A 20,921-nucleotide genomic window follows, 5' to 3' on the forward strand; every position below is an offset into this window, starting at 1 on the left:
TCTGGTCATTATCAATATTCTATTTACTGCATAAATATAATCACTGTGTTTATAAAAAATAACCTGTTCAGAAATTAAGAATTATTTTAATTGGGTTTAATCATTAAAGTACCAGTAAACACAGCAGATTTGCATAATCAGCAAATGCAAGATAACAAGACAATACAATAGCATTTACTCTGAATTAGCACTTAAAGGGCCATTATACACTATTTTTTTCTTTGCATAAATGTTTTGTAGATGATCTATTTATAAAGCCCATAAAGTTTTTGTTTTTTTTAATGTATAATTTTGCTTATTTTTAAAGAACATTGCTCTGATTTTCAGACTCCTAACCAAGCCCCAAAGGTTTTATTGAATACTGTCAGCTACATTCTCCAGCTTGCTCCTGTTTGTGTAAAGGGTCTTTAAATATGCAAAAGAAGGAGGGAGGGGGGAGTGTCTTATTTCCCACTTGCAGTGGGCTTTCCACCTACCTTTTCAACAGAGCTAAACTGAAAGCTTCTAAGTACGTTTTTAAACCATTTTATACTGGATTTTTATATCAGTATCTGTGCATCTTATTCTTTATAGTAGTGTCTATTACATGCAGTTATATGAAAATTAGTGTATACTGTCCCTTTAAATCAAGGGTTGATGACAAGGGTAGGAAGGCAAGGCAAACATTCCCAGAGTGGGTCAAAGGTATACTGATATATGCCGAGTGTTTTTAATTCTTAACCCAGACAAAGTAAAAGGGGTATTAAGATACATTCACCTGATAGCGGATTGTTATTTAACATACAGGGGTTACGCCTGGAAGGACTATGATGGGGAATTCAGGAGAGGAAATTTGCAACTGGGGGATAAAGGAAGAAGGGATTTTTGGGGTAAAAATACTCGACATGTGGACTAGATTGATGAAGGTGTCCGATGTCCAAGTGTGGAAACCAATGGGACAATTAAAAGCAATCAAAACAGAGGTAAAGGAATGTTGGGCTTTTAATGAGAAAAAGTGTGACAGGGGGAATATGTGCAAATATAAACATGTATGCAGATATTGTGGGGGGGGCACGATGGGGTAGATTGTAGATGGAACGGTAATGGAAATTCGGGCAGAATGCCTTTTTCGCGGGTGGCGCCAACAGTGGCACGACAATGGGGCATGGCCAAAACCCCGCTGAAAGTAGGTAAATTGATAACGGAACTAGCAGAATACCCCTAGAGGAGGAAAGATATATATTAATAGAAGGATTGAGCATGTGGTTTGTGGTACCAGTTAAGTGGATGGTTAAGGGAGCTGCGCAAGCTAGGAATTTGAAATCAGCAACAGAATTCCCAGAAATTTTTAAAAAAAAAGAATAATGGAGGGGGTAACAAGCAGCTTTTTCGTGGCCAGGGGGGAAACGGTAGTGGGGGAGCAATGGGGAATGGCCAAAACACCATTGAAGGTAGATAGGCTACTAAAAGAGTTAGTAGACTATAATAAGGAAGATGATAGGGCATTGCTGACAAAGGGTTTATCAGAGGAATTTGTAGTGCCAGTAAAAACTGAAGTGTGCGGGGCAGAAAAATTCAGGAATTTTAAAATCTGCAACAGAGTACCCGGTAAAATTTGTGGAGGATGGCAGGACCATTTATGGAAATACCTATACAGGGATTAGTGATATCACCCCTAGGAGTGGTACCCAAAAAAGAAAAGGGAAAGTTTCTCATGATACAACACTTGTCGTATCCGAGAGGGAAATCAGTAAACGATGTAATTGATAAGGCAGATGCGTCAGTACAGTACCAATCGTTCGCATGGTGAAAGAAGTAGGGAAGGGCACATTAATGGCAAAGGTAGACATAGAGTCAGCGTTTAGGCTGTTACCATTAAATCCGTGCAGTTTCAAACTAATGGGATGTAGATTCAACAAAATTTTTTATGTAGACAAATGTTTGCCAATGGGCTGCTCGGTCTCATGCTCCATATTTGAGAAATTTAGCAAATTTCTGCACTGGTTGTTGGAAAAGAGAATGGGATCAGACAGAATCGTACATTATCTGGACGATTTCATGGTAGTGGGAGCAGCAGGGAACAGCGCATGTGCAGGGTTGAATAAGGCGTTACTTGATATGCTAGAGGAGCTGAGAGTCCCAGTAGCAGCTGAAAAAGTAGAAGGGCCATGCCAACGGTTGTCATTTTTGGGTATAACTATTGATACAGTAAAAGGGCAATGCAAGCTACCAGAAGAAAAAATAGCAAAGGCATGACAGCTTATAGAGGAAATGGTAGGGCGGAAAAAGGTGACACCAAGGGAGATGCAGAAGCAGCTGGGAGTGCTTTATTTTGCGTGTAGGGTCATACCGGTGGGGAGAATTTTCAAGAGAAGATTGGAATTGGGAACAGCAGGGGTAAAAACGCCCGAGCATATGATTAGAGTGACAGGAACAATGAGGTAAGATATGAGGGTGTGGGATACATTTCTAACGGAGTTTAACAGAATCAGAATATGGTCAAGAGCAGCAGCAGCAAACGAGTTAGAGCTTTACACAGACGCGGCAGGGAGCGCAGGTTTCGGTGCATATCTACAGGGGAGATGGTGTGTGGGCAATTGGCCAGGGAAAGGAGCGGATGGATGAGGAACCTGGCTTTATTGGAATTATTCCCCATTGTGGTAGCAGTAGAGCTGTGGGGAGAAATACTGAAAAATAAAAACATTACGTTTTGGTCGGATAATCAGGGAGTAGTAGACGTGATTAACAACCTTTCAGCATCTTCAATGCCGGTAATAAAGTATTTGAGATACTTAGTGCTAAAATGCTTGCAGCTGAACATCTGTTTTAAAGCGAAACACATTGCAGGATATAAAAATGTAATAGCCGACGCTTTGTCAAGGTTTAATTGGGTGGTGTTTAGGAGGGCCGTGCCTGCCACTAGTAAAGAACGTGAATGCTGCCCCATCTTTCTTTGGCAGATTGGGAATGCATAGAAGGTATAAGAGAACTGGTTGGAAAAGCTTTGGCCCAAAGAACCTGGAGGGCATACAATACCTATTGGAAGCAGTGGTTACGATTTAAGGGTAACGCGATAGGGGGCGAGCAAAGTAGGTTCTTGGAATGGCTTTGGTCCCTAAAAGTGAAGGGCATGAAGAAGGGTCAGGTCAGCATTGCGTTAGCAGGAGTATCTTTCTTTGCAAAGCTAAGAGACAAGGAGGACATGACAAAATCATTTGTGTTCAGGAAGGTGTTAAGAGCATGGCAAGTGGGCGAAGTTAAAAAAGTCAGATGACAGGGAACCAATCACAGAGGAAAGGTTGGGAAGAATGATAATGATACTGGAGGAGGTTTGCAGAGATAGGGGGGAAGCTAGGTTGTTTAAGGCCGCATTGGCTATGGCCTTCTGAGGAGCATTTAGGATAGGGGAATTAATAGCAACAAGTAAGGTGGACGCAAAAAATGGAGTGGAAAACTCAGATGTAAGGGTTTACGGGGACAACATAAGGGTGCTAGTAAGGAAATCAATAACAGACAGAGAGGGAAAAGGAGCGTGGGTGTCAATGAGAGAGACAGGGAGCTACACATGCCCAGTAGCAAGAGTAAAAGAGATGTTAGGAACAAAGCATGAGGAGGGCAGGCCAATTTTTAAGACACATGGACGGGTCCAATCTGACGAAGTATCAGTCTAAAAAGGTGTTAGAAATGGTGACAAAAAAGCTGGGATGGGATCACATGCGGTTTGCGTCGCATTCCTTTTGAATAGGGGCTGCGACTAGTGCGGCAGAGAAAGGGTATTCAGAGGAAAAGATAAAAAATTTGGGGAGATGGAAATCCCAGGCATTCAGATCATACATTAGACTAAAAGGGGAATGAGCGAGGTAAAATCAATGTTGCATTTTCTTGTAAACGTTGGGATTGGTCGTTATGACTGTGTTTGGAATGATTTTAAGGTTCATTGAATATTTGTTTTTTCATTACAGGCAGAGAATTGTGGGTATGGGTGGTGGGTCACTCGTACATGCATTGGTCTCGCGCAAGGGCAATGGCAGCAGGTTTAGGATCGCACTTAGGTTGCTCACACAGGGAAGCAAGCATAAGATGGCTAGGAAAGAGGGGTAGGTGCTGGGACGAGTTAGTCACGACCATACAGCAGGCGAGAAGAAGGTGGGGCCCCCCAGATGCGCTGATAATACACTTTGGGGGCAACGACATAGGCGCAATTCCGATAAATGAATTGGAAGATAAGATAAAGGAAGTAATTGGACGCAGGTGTGAGTTATATAGTCTAACGTAATATCTAGGATACACTGGTGCAACACTGATACGCAGAGGGCAGGATATAGGTCGTGTAGAAGAATTAACCAGGTGGTGGCGAAGATAGTAAGGGAAACAGGGGGCAAGGTGCTGGAGCATCCGCTGATCACAGCAAAAAGAGAAGAGCTATTTCGGGTTGATGGAGTGCACCTGAATGAGTTTGGGAATGATCAGTTTCTGGAGGACATAAGGATGATGGTGGCGGAACTGGCTAAGGTGAGGAAAGGTCACTAGGTTGGATGGCGGAAAGGGAGCCTTTTGGTGGTGGTGAAAATGGGTCTGGCATGTGGGTGGGGCATCGAGGACGTGGGAGGGTCCTGCTGCGCACTTGGCTTGCGGCCGTGATCCGGTGGTCTATCTGCTGGGTAGATTGTGCAGCAGGTTTTCTATGGCAATTCCTTGTGCCTCGCCACGGGGGGGGTGGTCATCCCCCTGGAAACGTGGGCCCATGTTCAATTGAAATGCTTGGACATTATGTTGATTTGTGGTGTTGAAATTGCAGGGATTGATTTATGGCTCTCTTGTCTGATTTTGGCTACAATGCAAAATCAGTATGAATAAAAGTGACCTTTCCATTTTTTTATTGGCAAACAATGGTGTTGTGTATTTATTTCAGGTATTACGGGAGGAGCGAAGGTAGTGAATGTGGGCCCTTATGGTACTGGTATAAGGGTCGGGTCAAGGAAGGAAAAATGGACCATCTAAGCCTTATAAAAAGCGGAAGGAGTGCATATGACAGAAGCGAAACTAAGGCTGGGGGCTCCTATAACGGACGTGAAGGGGTTAACTGGGATTTAGGAGAGGGGGGAGGAGGCCGGCTTAGGAGATAGGAGCATAGGGGGAAGGAAGAACAGGGAACAAAGGAAAGGTGGGGTAGGTGTAAAGATGCAGCACCTAAGAGGCAGGTATTATAAGGCAGAGCAGCAGGAAGTGAAGAACATTAACAATTTTTCTTGTTTCCCACCCACTCTGCATTAGGATCGGTAAGAGAGAACAAATCACAATCGGAGAGGTCACACAAAGAAGGAAGAGAGCAAGCAAACGCAAATATGGGCAGGATGCTGACCAATTGGTTGAATCTTATAAGACTGCCTGTGTTTCCCTTAAGGAGAAGAACCGGCTGCAGCCGAGGTTAAGCGGGTGACGCAATCGGTCTATGCTAACCAGAGGCATTAAGAATATAGCAGCTATAGCAGCGAGAGATAATAAGTGCGGAGAGCGGTGAAAATGGGTCTGGCACGTGGGCAGGGCATCGAGGACGTGGGAGGATCCTGCTGCGCACTCGGCTTGGGGCCGTGATCCGGTGGTCTAGCTGCTGGGCAGATTGTGCAGCGGGGGGGGGGGGGTTTGTGGTTATCCCCCCCGGCAACGTGGGCCCATGTTCAATTGAAATGCTTGGACATTATGTTGAGTTGTGGTATTGAAATTGCAGGGATTGATTTATGGCTCTTTTGTCTGATTTTGGCTACAATGCAAAATCAGTATGAATAAAACTGACCTTTCCATTTTTTATTGGCAAACAATGGTGTTGTGTGTTTATTTCAGGTATTACGGGAGGAACAAGGGTGGTGAACGTGGGCCCTTATGGTACTGGTATAAGGGTCGGGTCAAGGAAGGAAAAATGGACCATCTAAGCCTTATTGATTCTGCAATATTTAGATGAGATGGGCTTTTTTTTTTTATTCCTGTTAAGTACCCTTGCATGGTCATGTGGTTATATGAGATTTGCTACTCAAATTTATTTTTGTTTTATAATTTATACTTATATATTTCCCCTTTTGTGTTTTCCCCAAGGTTATTTTATTGTTCATTCCCTTGTAAGATGTTTATTGGCTAGGTTTTGTTTGAGTCTTAGGCCTCTAGTTATCAACGTGTCTACTTACCTGCCTTCGTCGGCCCAATACGCCCGCCAAAGCTCGCCTACCATCGCCGCCGCGGACCTGAAAAATCTCACCAAAGTTATCAATAAATCTGTCAAAAAGCCGTGCACCAAGTACGGGGCAATGAGCAGCGGACTGTGATAGTTATCACTCATCCGATCTCGCTGCTCTTCGGCTTTTTGACAGCTTTATTGACAAGCTGTCACTGAGCACCCACACTAACTACACTGTTCTACCCCCTATACTGGAGCCCCCCGCAACTAAATAAAGTTAGTAACCCCTAAACCGCCGCTCCCGGACACCGCCGCAACTATAATAAATGTATTAACCCCTAAACTGCCGCTCTCGGAGCCCACCGCCACCTACATTATACCTAGTAACCCCTATCCTGCCCCCCCTATACCGCTGCCACCTATAATAAATTTATTAACCCCCTATCCTGCCGATCCCGGACCCCGGCGCAACTAAATAAATTGTTTAACCTCTAAACTGCCGCTCCCGGACCCCGCCGCCACCTATATTAAATGTATTAACCCCTAATCTGCCCCCCCTACACCGTCGCCACCTATAATACATTTATTAACCCCTATCCTGCCTCCTCTACACTGCCGCAACTATAATAAAATTATTAACCCCTAAACCTAAGTCTAACCCTAACACCCCCCTAACTTAAATATTAATTAAATACATCTAAATAAATTTAACTCTTATTAAATTAATTATTCCTATTTAAAACGAAATACTTACCTTTAAAATAAACCCTAATATAGCTACAATATAAATAATAATTTTAGTGTAGCTATCTTAGGATTTATTTTTATTTTACAGGCAAATTTCAATTTATTTTAACTAGGTACAATAGCTATTAAATAGTTATTAACTATTTAATAGCTACCTAGTTAAAATAAAGAGAAATTAACCTGTAAAATAAATCCTAACCTAAGTTACAATTAAACCTAACACTACACTATCATTAAATTATTTAAATAAATTACCTACAAATAACTACAATTAAATACAATTAAATAAATTAACTAAAGTACAAAAAATAAAAAAAGCTATGCTCTTTTGCCTGTAAAATAAAAATACAACCCCCCCCCAACATTAAAACCCACCACCCACATACCCCTACTCTAACCCAAACCCCCCTTAAATAAACCTAAGACTATCCCCCTGAAGATCATCCTACCTTTAGCCGTCTTCAGCCAGCCGACCACCGATGGAACCGAAGAGGAGATCCGGAGCGGCAGAAGTCATCATCCAACGGGTGCTGAAGAAGTCTTCCATTCAATTGAAGTCATCATCCAGGCGGCGTCTTCAATCTTCATCCATCCGGAGCGGAGCTATCTTCAGACGAGCCTACGTGGAGCCATCTTCTTCGACTGAACGACGAATGACGGTTCCTTTAAGTGACGTCATCCAAGATGGCATCCCTCGAATTCCGATTGGCTGATAGGATTCTATCAGCCAATCGGAATTAAGGTAGGAAAAATCTGATTGGCAGATCCAATCAGCCAATCAGATTGAGCTTGCATTCTATTGGCTGATCGGGACAGCCAATAGAATGCGAGCTCAATCTGATTGGCTGATTGGATCAGCCAATCGGATTGAACCTCAATTTGATTGGCTGATTGGATCAGCCAATCAGATTTTTCCGTCCTCAATTCCGATTGGCTGATAGAATCCTATCAGCCAATCGGAATTCGAGGGACGCCATCTTGGATGACGTCACTTAAAGGAACCGTCATTCGTCGTTCAGTCGTCGGTGGAAGAAGATGGCTCCGCGTAGGCTCGTCTGAAGATGGCTCCGCTCCGGATGGATGAAGATTGAAGACGTTGCCTGGATGATGACTTCAATCGGATGGAAGACTTCTTCAGCGCCCCTTGGATGATGACTTCTGCCGCTCCGGATCTCCTCTTCGGTTCCATCGGTGGTCGGCTGGCTGAAGACGGCTAAAGGTAGGATGATCTTCAGGGGGTAGTCTTAGGTTTATTTAAGGGGGGTTTGGGTTAGAGATGGGGTATGTGGGTGGTGGGTTTTAATGTTGGGGGGTTGTATTTTTATTTTACAGGCAAAAGAGCTGTTTTCTTTGGGACATGCCCCGCAAAAGGCCCTTTTAAGGGCTGGTAAGGTAATAGAGCTGGTAACTTTTTAATGTAGAATAGGGTAGGGCATTTTTTATTTTGGGGGGCTTTGTTATTTTATTAGGGGGCTCAGATTATGTGTAAGTATCTTAAAATTGTTGTAATATTTTTGAAATGTTTGTAACTTATTTTTTTTATTTTTTGTACTTTAGTTAGTTTATTTAATTGCAGTTATTTGTAGGTAATTTATTTAATTAATTTAATGATAGTGTAGTGTTAGGTTTAATTGTAACTTAGGTTAGGATTTATTTTACAGGTAATTTTGTATTTCTTTTAGCTAGGTAGTTATTAAATAGTTAATAACTATTTAATAACTATTCTAACTAGCTAAAATAAATACAAAGTTACCTGTAAAATAAATATAAATCCTAAAATAGCTACAATGTAATTATTAATTACATTGTAGCTATCTTAGGGTTTATTTTACAGGTAAGTATTTAGTTTTAAATAGGAATAATTTATTTAAGTATAGTGTAGTGTTAGGTGTAATTGTAACTTAGGTTAGTTTTTATTTTACAGGTTAATTTCTCTTTATTTTAACTAGGTAGTTATTAAATAGTTAATAACTATTTAATAGCTATTGTACCTAGTTAAAAGAAATTGAAATTTGCCTGTAAAATAAAAATAAATCCTAAAATAGCTACAATAAAATTATTATTTATATTGTTGCTATATTAGGGTTTATTTTAAAGGTAAGTATTTAGTTTTAAATTGGAATAATTAATTTAATAAGAGTTAAATTGATTTAGATGTATTTAATTAATATTTAAGTTAAGGGGGTGTTAGGGTTAAGGTTAGACTTAGGTTTAGGGGTTATTAATTTTATTATAGTTGCGGCGGTGTAGGGGGGGCAGGATAGGGGTTAATAAATGTATTATAGGTGGCGATGGTGTAGGGGGGGCAGGATAGGGGTTAATAAATGTATTATAGGTGGCGACGGTGTAGGGGGTGCAGATTAGGGGTTAGTAAGTTTAATATAGGTGGCGGCGGGGTCCGGGAGAGGCGGTTTAGGGGTTAATACATTTATTATAGTGGCGGCGGTGTCCGGGAGCGGCGGTTTAGGGGTTAATAACTTTATTTAGTTGTGGCGGTGTAGGGGGGACAGATTAGGGGTGTTTAGACTCGGGGTACATGTTAGGGTGTTATGTGCAGACATCTCCCATAGGAATCAATGGGATATCGGGCAGCAGCGAACATGAACTTTCGCTATGGTCAGACTCCCATTGATTCCTATGGGATCCGCCGCCTCCAGGGCGGCGGTTTGAAAACCAGGTACGCTGGGCCGGAAAAGTGCAGAGCGTACCTGCTAGTTTTTTGATAACTAGCAAAAGTAGTCAGATTGTGCCGAACTTGTGTGCGGAAAATCTGGAGTGACGTAAGAATCAATCTGTGTCGGACTGAGTCCGGCGGATCGAAACTCACGTCACAAAATTCTACTTTTGCCGGTGTAAAGGGCTTGATAACTTAGGAGAATCAGCCTCGCCACAAATACGCTGTGGAATTCCAGCGTATTTGAGGTTGACGGCTTGATAACTAGAGGCCTTAGCCTCATATTTATATATTTTTTGTTATCACAATATTTAGTGATAGATAGGTTCTCGCATCCACTTGTTGGTCCCCTCCATTTTAATCCTGATACACTGTTAGTTCGTATCACACCATTACCATTTATATATATATTTCATTCTATTTAAGGTTAACATATCTTGTGGATAGGAGCTTATTCCTTACTTTTGCGCTCACTTTATGTTCAATGTGTTACATGCATCATGACTTATACTTTGTTGAACACCATTTATGTGCACATCACATAGCTTCCTTTTTTATATAAGTATTATCAGATTTATTATCATAGGCTCATTTTCCTACACAATTTATTCTTCAGTATTATAGGCGGTCTTGACACTTTTCATTAGGCTGTTAGGTCGTTACTCCTCTTTTTAGCAGAAAAACTTTACTCATACTCCTTATATTTATCACATAACTCATCCTTATATTTATAGCGGCATTACATTCATTAGTTTATTTGCACCAATGCTGAAGGCTCACACGTAGAGGCCTTTCTATCAAGCCATCAACTTTCTTGCATTCGCCGGCACCAATGCGCTCGCCTAACATCGCCTAACCTCGCGGCCACGGACCTGAATACGATCTCCATATTTATAAAAAAAGCCGGCAAAAAGCTGCTCACCAAGTATGGGACGATAAGCAGCGGACTGTTGTTAACTAACAGTCATTGATCTCTCTGCTATTCGGCTTTTTACCAACTTTATTTATACCCTGTCACTAAACACCGCCACTATACTAAAATGTTTAACCCCTATCCCGCCGCTCCCGGACCCCACCGCAACCTAAATAAAGTTATTAACCCCTATCCCGCCGCTCCTGGACCCCACCACAACTATATAAATGTATTAACCCCTATTCTGCCGCTCCCGGACCCCACCGCCACTAAATAAATGTATTAACTCCTAAACCCCTGGCCTCCCACATCACTACCACTTGCTAAACCTATTAACCCCTAAACCGCCAGCCCCCACATTGCCTTACACTAAATTAAGCTATTAACCCCTAAACCTAACAACCTGCTAACTTTACATTAAAATTACCTCATCCCTATCTTATAATAAATTAAAACTTACCTGTAGCATTAAATTAAACTATATTAAACTATTAATTAACCTACCCTATTATACTAAAATTACATTAAACTATATTAAGCTAGTATTTAACCTACCCTACTATACTAAAATTACATTAAACTATATTAAACTATTAATTAACCTACCCTAACTATTATACTAAAATTACATTAAGCTACCAATTAAATTAACTATATTACATATTTAAAAACCTAACCCTACTCAAATTATTTAAATCTACAATTAAAAATTTCTAAATTACAAAAAAAATAAACACTAAGTTACAAAAACCCCAGCGCAGATAACTTGCAAAAGGTATCAGATAGTGCCGAATTTGTATTCGGAACATCTGTAATGACGTAAGCATCGATCTGTGTCGGATTGAGACCAGTGGATCGTATGTTACATTACAAATTTCAACTTTTGCCGGTCTGTAGGCTTTGATAACTAGGTCGAATCAAGCTCGCCACAATTACGGTGCGGAATTCCAGCATATTTGCGGTTGACGGCTTGATAAATAGACCTCGTAGTCTGTTACTCACATTCACTTATTTATTTTAATATATATTTCATCTTTTCTGTTTTGCTAGGTACACTTTTGACTCCTGTAGTTATTTATCACAGATATAGATTTATTATGTATCTTCTGTTTATATTTATTTTTATTCACAGCGAGAAGCTCTACTTGACCATCACATTGTGGTATAGGTGGTTGGTGATTTTACCATCTCTTTTGGGACATCAGTAGCTCACCAGCATTTGGCAGCTTTAGTCCCATTACGGGAGAAAGGTCCGTTGTCGGTTTTACGATTAGATTGTAACTATTAGCACTGCTCCCGCTAGATGAGTCAGTCCTTTTTTCACCAGTCGTCCTATTTTGATTTTATGAGATACACCGAGGACAGAGTACATATGGGACATATGGTAAGATACCAGGATACACGGCATTATCTATATAACCACAATTATCATGTGTTGGGAAACTTTATATAATGTTTGTTAACCATTATATCATTATATTTATTTGTTATGAATTTATTTTTTGATTGATCGCACTGATGGCTATTTTTGATTACATTGTTGCGATTAGGATAAGCATATTCCTTGCTATCAGATGTCTTGCATGTTTTAATTTGCTAGGACACTTTATCTGATTGGCTATGCTGTATTTTTAAAGACCGTGCTGTAACGGTCATGGGTGCCTCAAGAAACGTCTGTTCTTATAAGCCGAGAAATGCATTGCATTTTAGGAGAGACACATGTTGTGGGCTCCACCGGCACTCACTACTTTGCTTTTATATTGTTTTTAATAAATATTTTTAATCAGAAATAGTGGTAGTTTACCTACTATAAACAGCACGCCAGCACCTGTGACTGATCCTGTTATCTGCGACTGTTCCTGATAGCAGGAGGTGGTGAGCGGACACACCATAAGATATTAGCTTGCATCTACAAGCACAATTGGGTGCTTTCACTAAATGTAAGTATTCTGTGTTACATTTGGTGCACACCATTCCTAATATGATAAACTGATCTACACATGAGGCGCCTCTTCTCTGTAGCATTTTTTAGTTACACTCATACATATATATCTTTAGACATGTATATGTATGTATCTCAAAGTTAAAACCCTTTGCCTGAATTTTTTTTTTTCAAACACCTGAGACCTCATATCTTTGAGTCTTTATAACTTACAATTTATTTTAATCAGTTTTAGTAGATGGTGTTATTATGAGTGTAACTGTACTTTGTAATGTATTTTTTATGTGTTTTGAGTTTTGCACTAACCTGACGATTGTTAACTTCAATTGCGCTCAAGCAATCATGTTTACTTTCAACTTGTAATAGAAGCAGAAAACCTGACGTGCGCAAACAGCCGTGATAAGCACCTTATCGCTTGCATGTAACTATTAACGCACCACTTGTAATCTGGTCTTGAAACGAGGGTCCCTACCACAGTTCCAAGTTAGTACTGCGGTCCTGAGACAGTAGGAAAACATAAATATCAAAACAGTACTGATACCAACATTGTGACACCCAATTCACTGCTATATTGCCTCTTCTGAGCTGACTTTCTAGGCCACAGGAAGCTCTATGCTACTGTTCCTCCCTCATTGGTCACTCTCTTTCGGTGTAACACTGGAATTACCAGAACCACCAAATTTGAGGTCTCTTTTGTTTGAAGAGTGGGTTTGCACCCTATTGTCATGATCCAATCATTGCTGTATTGCAGCGGCTCACTGATCTCTCTCTTTATTCGCAGCATCCTGTGTATGCCCCCCCCCCATGTCACTGGGCTTTAAATCTTCGGCGGGACTTCTCTCCGGTGCCCGTTTGTCGGATAGCATTGCCTGCTTCCTGCTTCTTGGGTACGTGAGTGTTAGCTCTCCTTCCTGCCTGCTAAAATAGTATATTTGACCATTGCTTTGCTTGACCACTCTGCTGCCTCATCCTTAAACCTGCTTAAAGGGACATTGACCATTGCTTTGCCTGACCACTCTGCTGCCTCATCCTTAACCCCTTAATGACAACTGACGTACCAGGTACGTCATGCATTAACAAGCAGTTAATGACAATGGACGTACCTGGTACGTCAGTTGTCTAACAGAGTGCTGGAAGCGATCACAAATGCTTCCAGCAGCTCTGAGGGTATTGCAGTGATGCCTCGATATGGAGGCATCCTGCAATACCACTTTACAAGCCCCCGATGCAGAGAGAGCCACTCTGTGGCCCTCTCTGCACCGGTAGCGATAGTGCCGGGTGTGAGGGTGCGCGTGCGCGTGCATGTGTGCGTGCGCGCACGTGCGCGTGTGCACGTGCACCCATTAGCCACACTGACACCAATGAATGAGGGCAGAAAGGGGAAAAAAAGGGATTTTTTTTTTAAAAATATAAAAGGATCTGGGAGGGGGTGGGGGTGGGGGTATTGTGGGGGGCTGCTACACTACAGAAATAGTTTTTTAAGTAAAAATAAAATAAAAATACTTTTTGGGGGGTTTTTGGGGCCAAACTGGGTACTGGCAGACAGCTGCCAGTACCCAAGATGGCGGTAATTAGGTAGGGGAGAGGGTTAGAGAGCTGGAGGGGGGATCAGGGAAGTTGGGGCTAAGGCAGGGGTCCATCACAGCTAAAATACTTTATTATTTTTATTTAAAAAAAAAACAAACCTCTTTTATTTAGTACTGGCAGACTTTCTGCCAGTACTTAAGATGGCGGGAACAATTGTGGGGTGGGGGAGGGAAGAGAGCTGTTTGGGAGGGATCAGGGGGTGGGATGTGTCAGGTGGGAGGCTGATCTCTAAAATTAACCCTGCAAGCTCCCTACAAGCTACCTAATTTAACCCCTTCACTGCTGGGCATAATTAACGTGTGGTGCGCAGCAGCATTTAGCGGCCTTCTAATTACCAAAAAGCAACGCCAAAGCCATATAAGTCTGCTATTTCTGAACAAAGGGGATCCCAGAGAAGCTTTTACAACAATTTCTGCCATAATTGCACAAGCTGTTTGTAAATAATTTCAGTGGGAAACCTAAAGTTTGTGACAAATTTTGTGAAAAAGTGAACTTTTTTTTTTTTTTATCGCATTTGGCGGTGAAATGGTGGCATAAAATATACCAAAATGGGCCTAGATCAATACTTGGGGTTGTCTACTACACTACACTAAAGCTAAAATTAACCCTACAAGCTCCCTACAAGCTCCCTAATTAACCCCTTCACTCCTGGGCATAAAACACGTGTGGTGCGCAGCGGCATTTAGCGGCCTTCTAATTACCAAAAAGCAACCCAAAAGCCATATAAGTCTGCTATTTCTGAAAAAAGGGGATCCCAGAGAAGCATTTACAACCATTTGTGCCATAATTGCAGAAGCTGTTTGTAAATAATTTCAGTGGGAAACCTAAAGTTTGTGACAAATTTTGTGAAAAAGTGAACTTTTTTTTTTTTTGATCGCATTTGGCGGTGAAATGGTGGCATGAAATATACCAAAATGGGCCTAGATCAATACTTTGGGTTGTCTTCTAAAAAAAAATATATACATGTCAAGGGATATTCAGGTATTCCTTACAGATATCAGGGTTCCAATGTAACTAGCGCTAATTTTGAAAAAAAGTGGTTTGGAAATAGTGAAGTGCTACTTGTATATATTGCCCCATAAATTGCAAAAAAAGCAAAGAACATGTAAACATTGGGTATTTCTAAACTCAGGACAAAGTTTAGAAACTATTTAGCATGGGTGTTTTTTGGTGATTGTAGATGTGTAACATATTTTGGGGGTCAAAGTTAGAAAAAGTGTGGTTTGTTCCATTTTTTCCTCATATTTTATAATTTTTTTTTAGTAAATTATAAGACATGATGAAAATAATGGTATCTTTAGAAAGTCCATTTAATGGCGAGAAAAACGGTATATAATATGTGTGGGTACAGTAAATGAGTAAGAGGGAAATTACAGCTAAACACAAACACTGCAGAAATGTAAAAATAGCCATTGTCATTAAGGGTAAGAAAATTGAAAAATGGTCCGGTCATTAAGGGGTTAAAACTGCTTAAAGGGACATTGACCATTACTTTGCCTGACCACTCTGCTGCCTCATCCTTAAACCTGCTTAATGGGACATTGACTATTGCTTTGCCTGACCACTCTGCTGCCTCATCCCCTGCCTGCTTTAAAGTGATACTGACCTCTGCTTTGCCTGACCACTCTAATGGATCATCCCCTGCCTGCTTTAAAGTGATACTGACCTCTGCTTTGCCTGACCACTCTAATGGAACACCCTCAACCTGCTTTAAGTTTCTGTACCTTGTACTCCCTCATCTCATCTAGAGACTGTTCCATGACCCTGCATCATCTGTGAGTACACAGTTTTTCTTTTTTCCGCATAATAACTGTTTTGTTTCTTTCCTGAGTGGGTCACATCCTGGTTTCCTCTCAGTGTGCTAGCCTGTGTTTTTAATATCACTCTAGCAGTTGGGTCTAATTCTGGACTGATTCTATATGGCTGACACCTATAGGTGTTGGGGGTAATACAGTCAGGTAATGTAATGTTTGTTTTTGCTGTGAGGAGAAATGGTGTAGGATGCATTGCCCATTTTTGGTAATGTTGGAGAGGCAATGTGTTGGAGTACTGTGGTGTGTGAATCATGTTAGTGAGTTCCATTGGAGTTCAATATATATTGTGGTGGGGAAAGGGCTTGTATTTTGTCTTAGCATTCTAGTTGAGCCAGGTTGAACAGACTTATTTGCTATGAGGGGCAGGGCTTTTGTAAAAATTATAAGTGTAAAGATTTATTACAGCTCTTACCCCAAACTGCCCTGAACATGTGACAGACTTTTGCTACTTGTCCTTCGAGACATGGTACCGGTTCTTGATAGCTGAGATTCAGAATCCTGTTGGATTAGGAAACATAAACATTAATTAAATGTAACTTTCTTTGAGCTTTCTGAAATAATTTCTTAGCAAGTGCACCTATGCAGTAAGCTCTAAGACATACGGATTTATTAAATTTAGGCTAAAAAATCATTACAGAGTGGTCCATGCTCTGCTCAGCAATTTTAGGCTTTTGAGTGTATTGCAATTCAGTTTCAGTCTTTTTGAGTTACACACACAAATTATATACATATCATAACAAGCACTTAACAATTATTTTAGTATACATGTCATGAATAGCCCAAAAAAGTTGCTACCTAAGAAGTTAAGCCGGGTGAGCAGTGGACAGGTGAAGAAAAATAAATCCCTAAACTGCAGTACCTAAGATGTTGGTGACCAGTGTCGGTGGGGGAGAGAGCTGTAGGAGGTATCAGGGAGGTGGGCGGGTAATCCCTACACTTCATAAAATTTTACCCCTAACAGCTAACTGATTAACCCATTCACTGCTGTGAATTTTAGAAGTGTGGTGCAAATCTGCAATTAGCAGCCTTCTCATTACCAAAAACCAATGGCAAAGCCATGCATGTCTGTTATTTCTGAACAAAGGGGGCCCCAGAGAAGCTTTCACAACCATTTGTTGTGTATAAATAATTTCAGTATGAAACCCAAAGTTTGTGAGAAAGTCAATACATTTTTTTAATATGATTTGGCAGCAAAATAGTGGCAAGAAATATACTAAAATGGGCCTAGGTCAATACCATGGGTTGTTTACTTTAAAATAGTATATTGATAGGTAAATAAAAAAAAACACAAAAGGTAAATTTCTGTTTTAATGGAGTGCTAACAAAAATGCTAAAACATTCTCTGATACAAGGGGTTAAATAAAAAAAAAAGCACATTGATTTGTATCCACTCTGCTTCTAATAGAATCCTGCAGTATTATTCTTGATTTCAGATGTGTATCTTGCCAAACTGGAAAATGAATAATTGAAAATATTGAAAAAATAAATAAATACTTTTAAGATGTTAAAGTGTATACATGACAGTATACCTATCATGCCTATATACAAATGGCATTCATATTGGTTACCAGTGATTAGGATGGATTTAAATTATATTGGTTTAACCTCACACATGTAAACGACTTGTTCTTTTACACACTGAACAAAGGGGTTAATTTGAAAGAACTGTACTGTGACCTTAAGAGGTATGAATGTGCCATTGTATATGTCAGTTTCGGTTCGATTCCCAGTTTCCATCTCGATAATAAGTACTTAACAACCAAAAACACACTTTCAAGAATGTTTCTATTGAAAACTCATTCACACTTGTGGGCTATTAGCAGCCAAAAATTGCTCTTCCCTTATTGGTTAAGACTTAGGGGTCTATTTATCAAAGCGTCAACTAAAAATACGCTTGAATTCCACGTTAAATTTGTCACGAGGATGATCCACCGTAGTAAGTAAAGCATCAAGATTGGCAAATGTTGAAATTTGTGACGTTATATGATCCCGCAATCTCAATCCGACTCGGAACGATGCTTGCATCATTACAGATGTTTTGAATTCAGATTCAACTCTTTTTTTAACCTTTTCCAAATTTATCAAACATTTAACACATTTGGTGCACTAGTAGATATAGGGATAAAAAACGAAATGTATGCTTACCTGATAAATTTCTTTCTTTCTTGATACGGTGAGTCCACTGATCATCATCAATTACTGTTAGGAATATCACTCCTGGCGAGCAGGAGCAGGCAAAGGGCACAATCCCCCAGTCATTCGACCAAAGGGAAAGGAGAGAAAGGAAGTAACACAAGGTGCAGAGGTGCCTGAGGTTTATATAAAAAAGAAACTGTCAGAATACAGGGCGGGCTGTGGACTTACCGTGTCAAGAAATAAATAAATTTATCAGGTAAGCATAAATTTTGTTTTCTTTCTAATGACACGGTGAGTCCACGGATCATCATCAATTACTGTTGGGAACCAATACCCAAGCCAGAGGACACAGATGATAAGGGAGGGACAAGACAGGAACCTAAACAGAAGGCACCACTGATTGAAGAACCTTTCTCCCAAAAGAAGCCTCAACCAAGGCAAAATTATTGAATTTATAGAATTTGGAAAAAATGTGCAAAGATGTCCAAGTTGCAGCCTTGCAAATCTATTCCACAGAAGCTTCATTTTTGAAGGCCCAGGAAGAAGAAACAGCCCTTGTGGAATGAGCTGTGATTTTCTCAGGAGATTGCTGTCCAGCAGTCTCATATGCCAAGCGAATAACGCTCTTCAGCCAAAGAGAAAGTGAAGTAGCCGTACCTTTCTGACCCTTGCGTTTTCCAGAAAAGCAAACAATGCAGAAGACTGACGAAAGTCCTTAGTTGCCTGCAAATAAAATGTTAGCTCTCGCACAACATCCAGATTATGCAACAAGCGTTCTTTGTGAGAAGAAGGATTAGGACACAAAGAAGGTACAACGATTTCCTGATTAATATTCTTGACTGAAACAACCTTGGGCAGGAAACCAAACTTAGTACGCAGAACCACCTTATCAGAGTGAAATATAAGATAAGGGGAATCACACTGTAAAGCAGAGAGTTCAGAAACTCTCAGAGCAGAGGAAATAGCAACAAGAAACAAAACTTTCCAAGATAACATCTTAATATCTAAAGAATGCATAGGCTCAAACGGAGCCTGTTGTAAAACTTTAAGAACAAGGTTAAGACTACATGGAGGAATAACAGGTTTAAACACAGGCCAAATTCTAACCAAGACCTGACAAAATGATTGCACGTTTGGCACATCCGCCAAGCGCTTATGTAACAAAATAGACAATGCCGAAATCTGACCCTTTAGAGTACTTGCTGACAAACCCTTCTCCAGACCATCCTGGAGAAAGGACAAAATCTTATTAATCCTTACTCTACTCCAAGAGTATCCTTTGGATTCCCACCAATACAAGTATTTACGCCAGATTTTATGGTAAATCCTAAGAGTTACAGGCTTATGTGCCTGAATCAAGGTCTCAATGACCGACTCTAAAAATCCATGCTTAGATAAAACTAAGCATTCAATCTCCAAGCAGTCAGCTTCAGAGAAACAAGATTTGGATGAAGGAAGGGACCCTGAAATAGAAGGTTCTTCCTCAGAGGCAGTCTCCAAGGTGGAAAGGATGACATTTCCAATTGGTCTGCATTCCAAATCCTGCGAGGCCACGTTGTGGCTATGAGAATTACAGATGCCCCCTCCTGCTTGATTCGAGCAGTGACTCTTAGAAGGAGAGCAAACGGAGGAAACAGGTATGCTAGACTGAAGTTCCAAGGAACTGCCTAAGCATCAATCAGGAATGCCTGCAGATCTCTTGACCTCGAGCCGTATCTCAGAAGTTTGGCATTCTGACGAGAAGCCATGAGATCGAACTCTTGAGGGTCAAGCTGGAAAACACATCCGAATTAAGTTCCCACCCCCCCGGATAAAAAGTCTGTACGCTCAGAAAATCCGCTTCCCAATTGTCCACTCCTGGGATGTGGATCGTAGAAAGACAGCAGTTGTGGGTCTATGCACACTGAATAATTTGGGCCACCTCTGTCATGGCCAAGAAACTCAGAGTTCCCCCCTGGTGGTTGATGTAGGCCACCAAGGTTATGTTGTCCGACTGGAATCTGATAAACCGGGCTAAGGCTAACTGAGGCCAGGCCAGAAGAGCATTGAAGATTGCTCTCAGCTCCAAGATGTTTATGGGCAGGATTGACTCCTCCTGGGTCCATAAGCCCTGAGCCTTCAACGAGCCCCATACTGCTCCCCAACCTAGAAGGCTGGCATCCGTGGTCACAATCACCCAGGAGGGTCTGCGGAAGCAAGTACCCTGGGAGAGATGATCATGAGAAAACTACTAAGGAAGATAGTCTATTGATGCCTGATCTAGATCTACACGCGGAGACAGGTCCGCATTGTCCCCGTTCCATTGTCTGAGCATGCATAACTGCAGAGGTCTGAGATGGAACCGAGCAAAAGGAATGATGTCCATGGAAGCAACCATCAGACCAATTACCTCCATACATTGAGCCACTGATGGCCGTGGAGAGGACTGAAGGGCAAGACAAGAGTCGAAAATCTTTCTTTTTCTGACCTCCGTCAGAAAAATCTTCATTAACAGGGAGTCTATTATGGTCCCCAAAAATACGACCCTTGAAGCTGGAACCAGAGAACTTTTTTCCCGGTTCACCTTCCATCCGTGGGATCGAAGAAATGACAACAAGATCTCCATTTGAGATTCTGTTTGTTGAAAAGATGGCGCCTGAACCAGAATGTTGTCCAGATAAGGTGCCACTGCAATGCCCCGAGATCGAAGTACAGCTAAAAGAGCCCCCAGAACCTTTTTTATCCATTGGATCTTTAAAAGAACAACTATCCTCTATGGGAATAGTAGTCCTCTTGGCCAAAGTGGAGATCGCTCCTTCTACCTTAGGAACCACCTGCCACAATTCCTTAATAGAATCCTTTATAGGAAACATCTTCTTAAAAATTGGAGATGGAGAAAAGGGAATACCAGGTCTTTCCCATTCTCGAGCAATAATCTCCCCAGCACGGTCAGGAACTGGAAAAACCTCCACCGCGGATGG

The 20,921-nt window shown here is 41.1% G+C and overlaps 1 protein-coding gene across 1 annotated transcript in view; it reads right to left on the reverse strand.

Moving 5' to 3' along the window:
• ABI3 (ABI family member 3) overlaps nt 1-20,921 on the reverse strand; it is a 155,432-nt gene that overhangs the window by 115,257 nt on the left and 19,254 nt on the right. The window contains exon 4 of the mRNA XM_053694550.1: nt 16,238-16,323. Within this exon, the coding sequence (XP_053550525.1) occupies nt 16,238-16,323 (86 nt within the window). The remainder of the gene's footprint in view (nt 1-16,237; nt 16,324-20,921) is intronic.

The sequence above is a fragment of the Bombina bombina genome, chromosome 1 (assembly GCF_027579735.1).
Source record: "Bombina bombina isolate aBomBom1 chromosome 1, aBomBom1.pri, whole genome shotgun sequence".
NCBI classification, from domain to species: domain Eukaryota; kingdom Metazoa; phylum Chordata; class Amphibia; order Anura; family Bombinatoridae; genus Bombina; species Bombina bombina.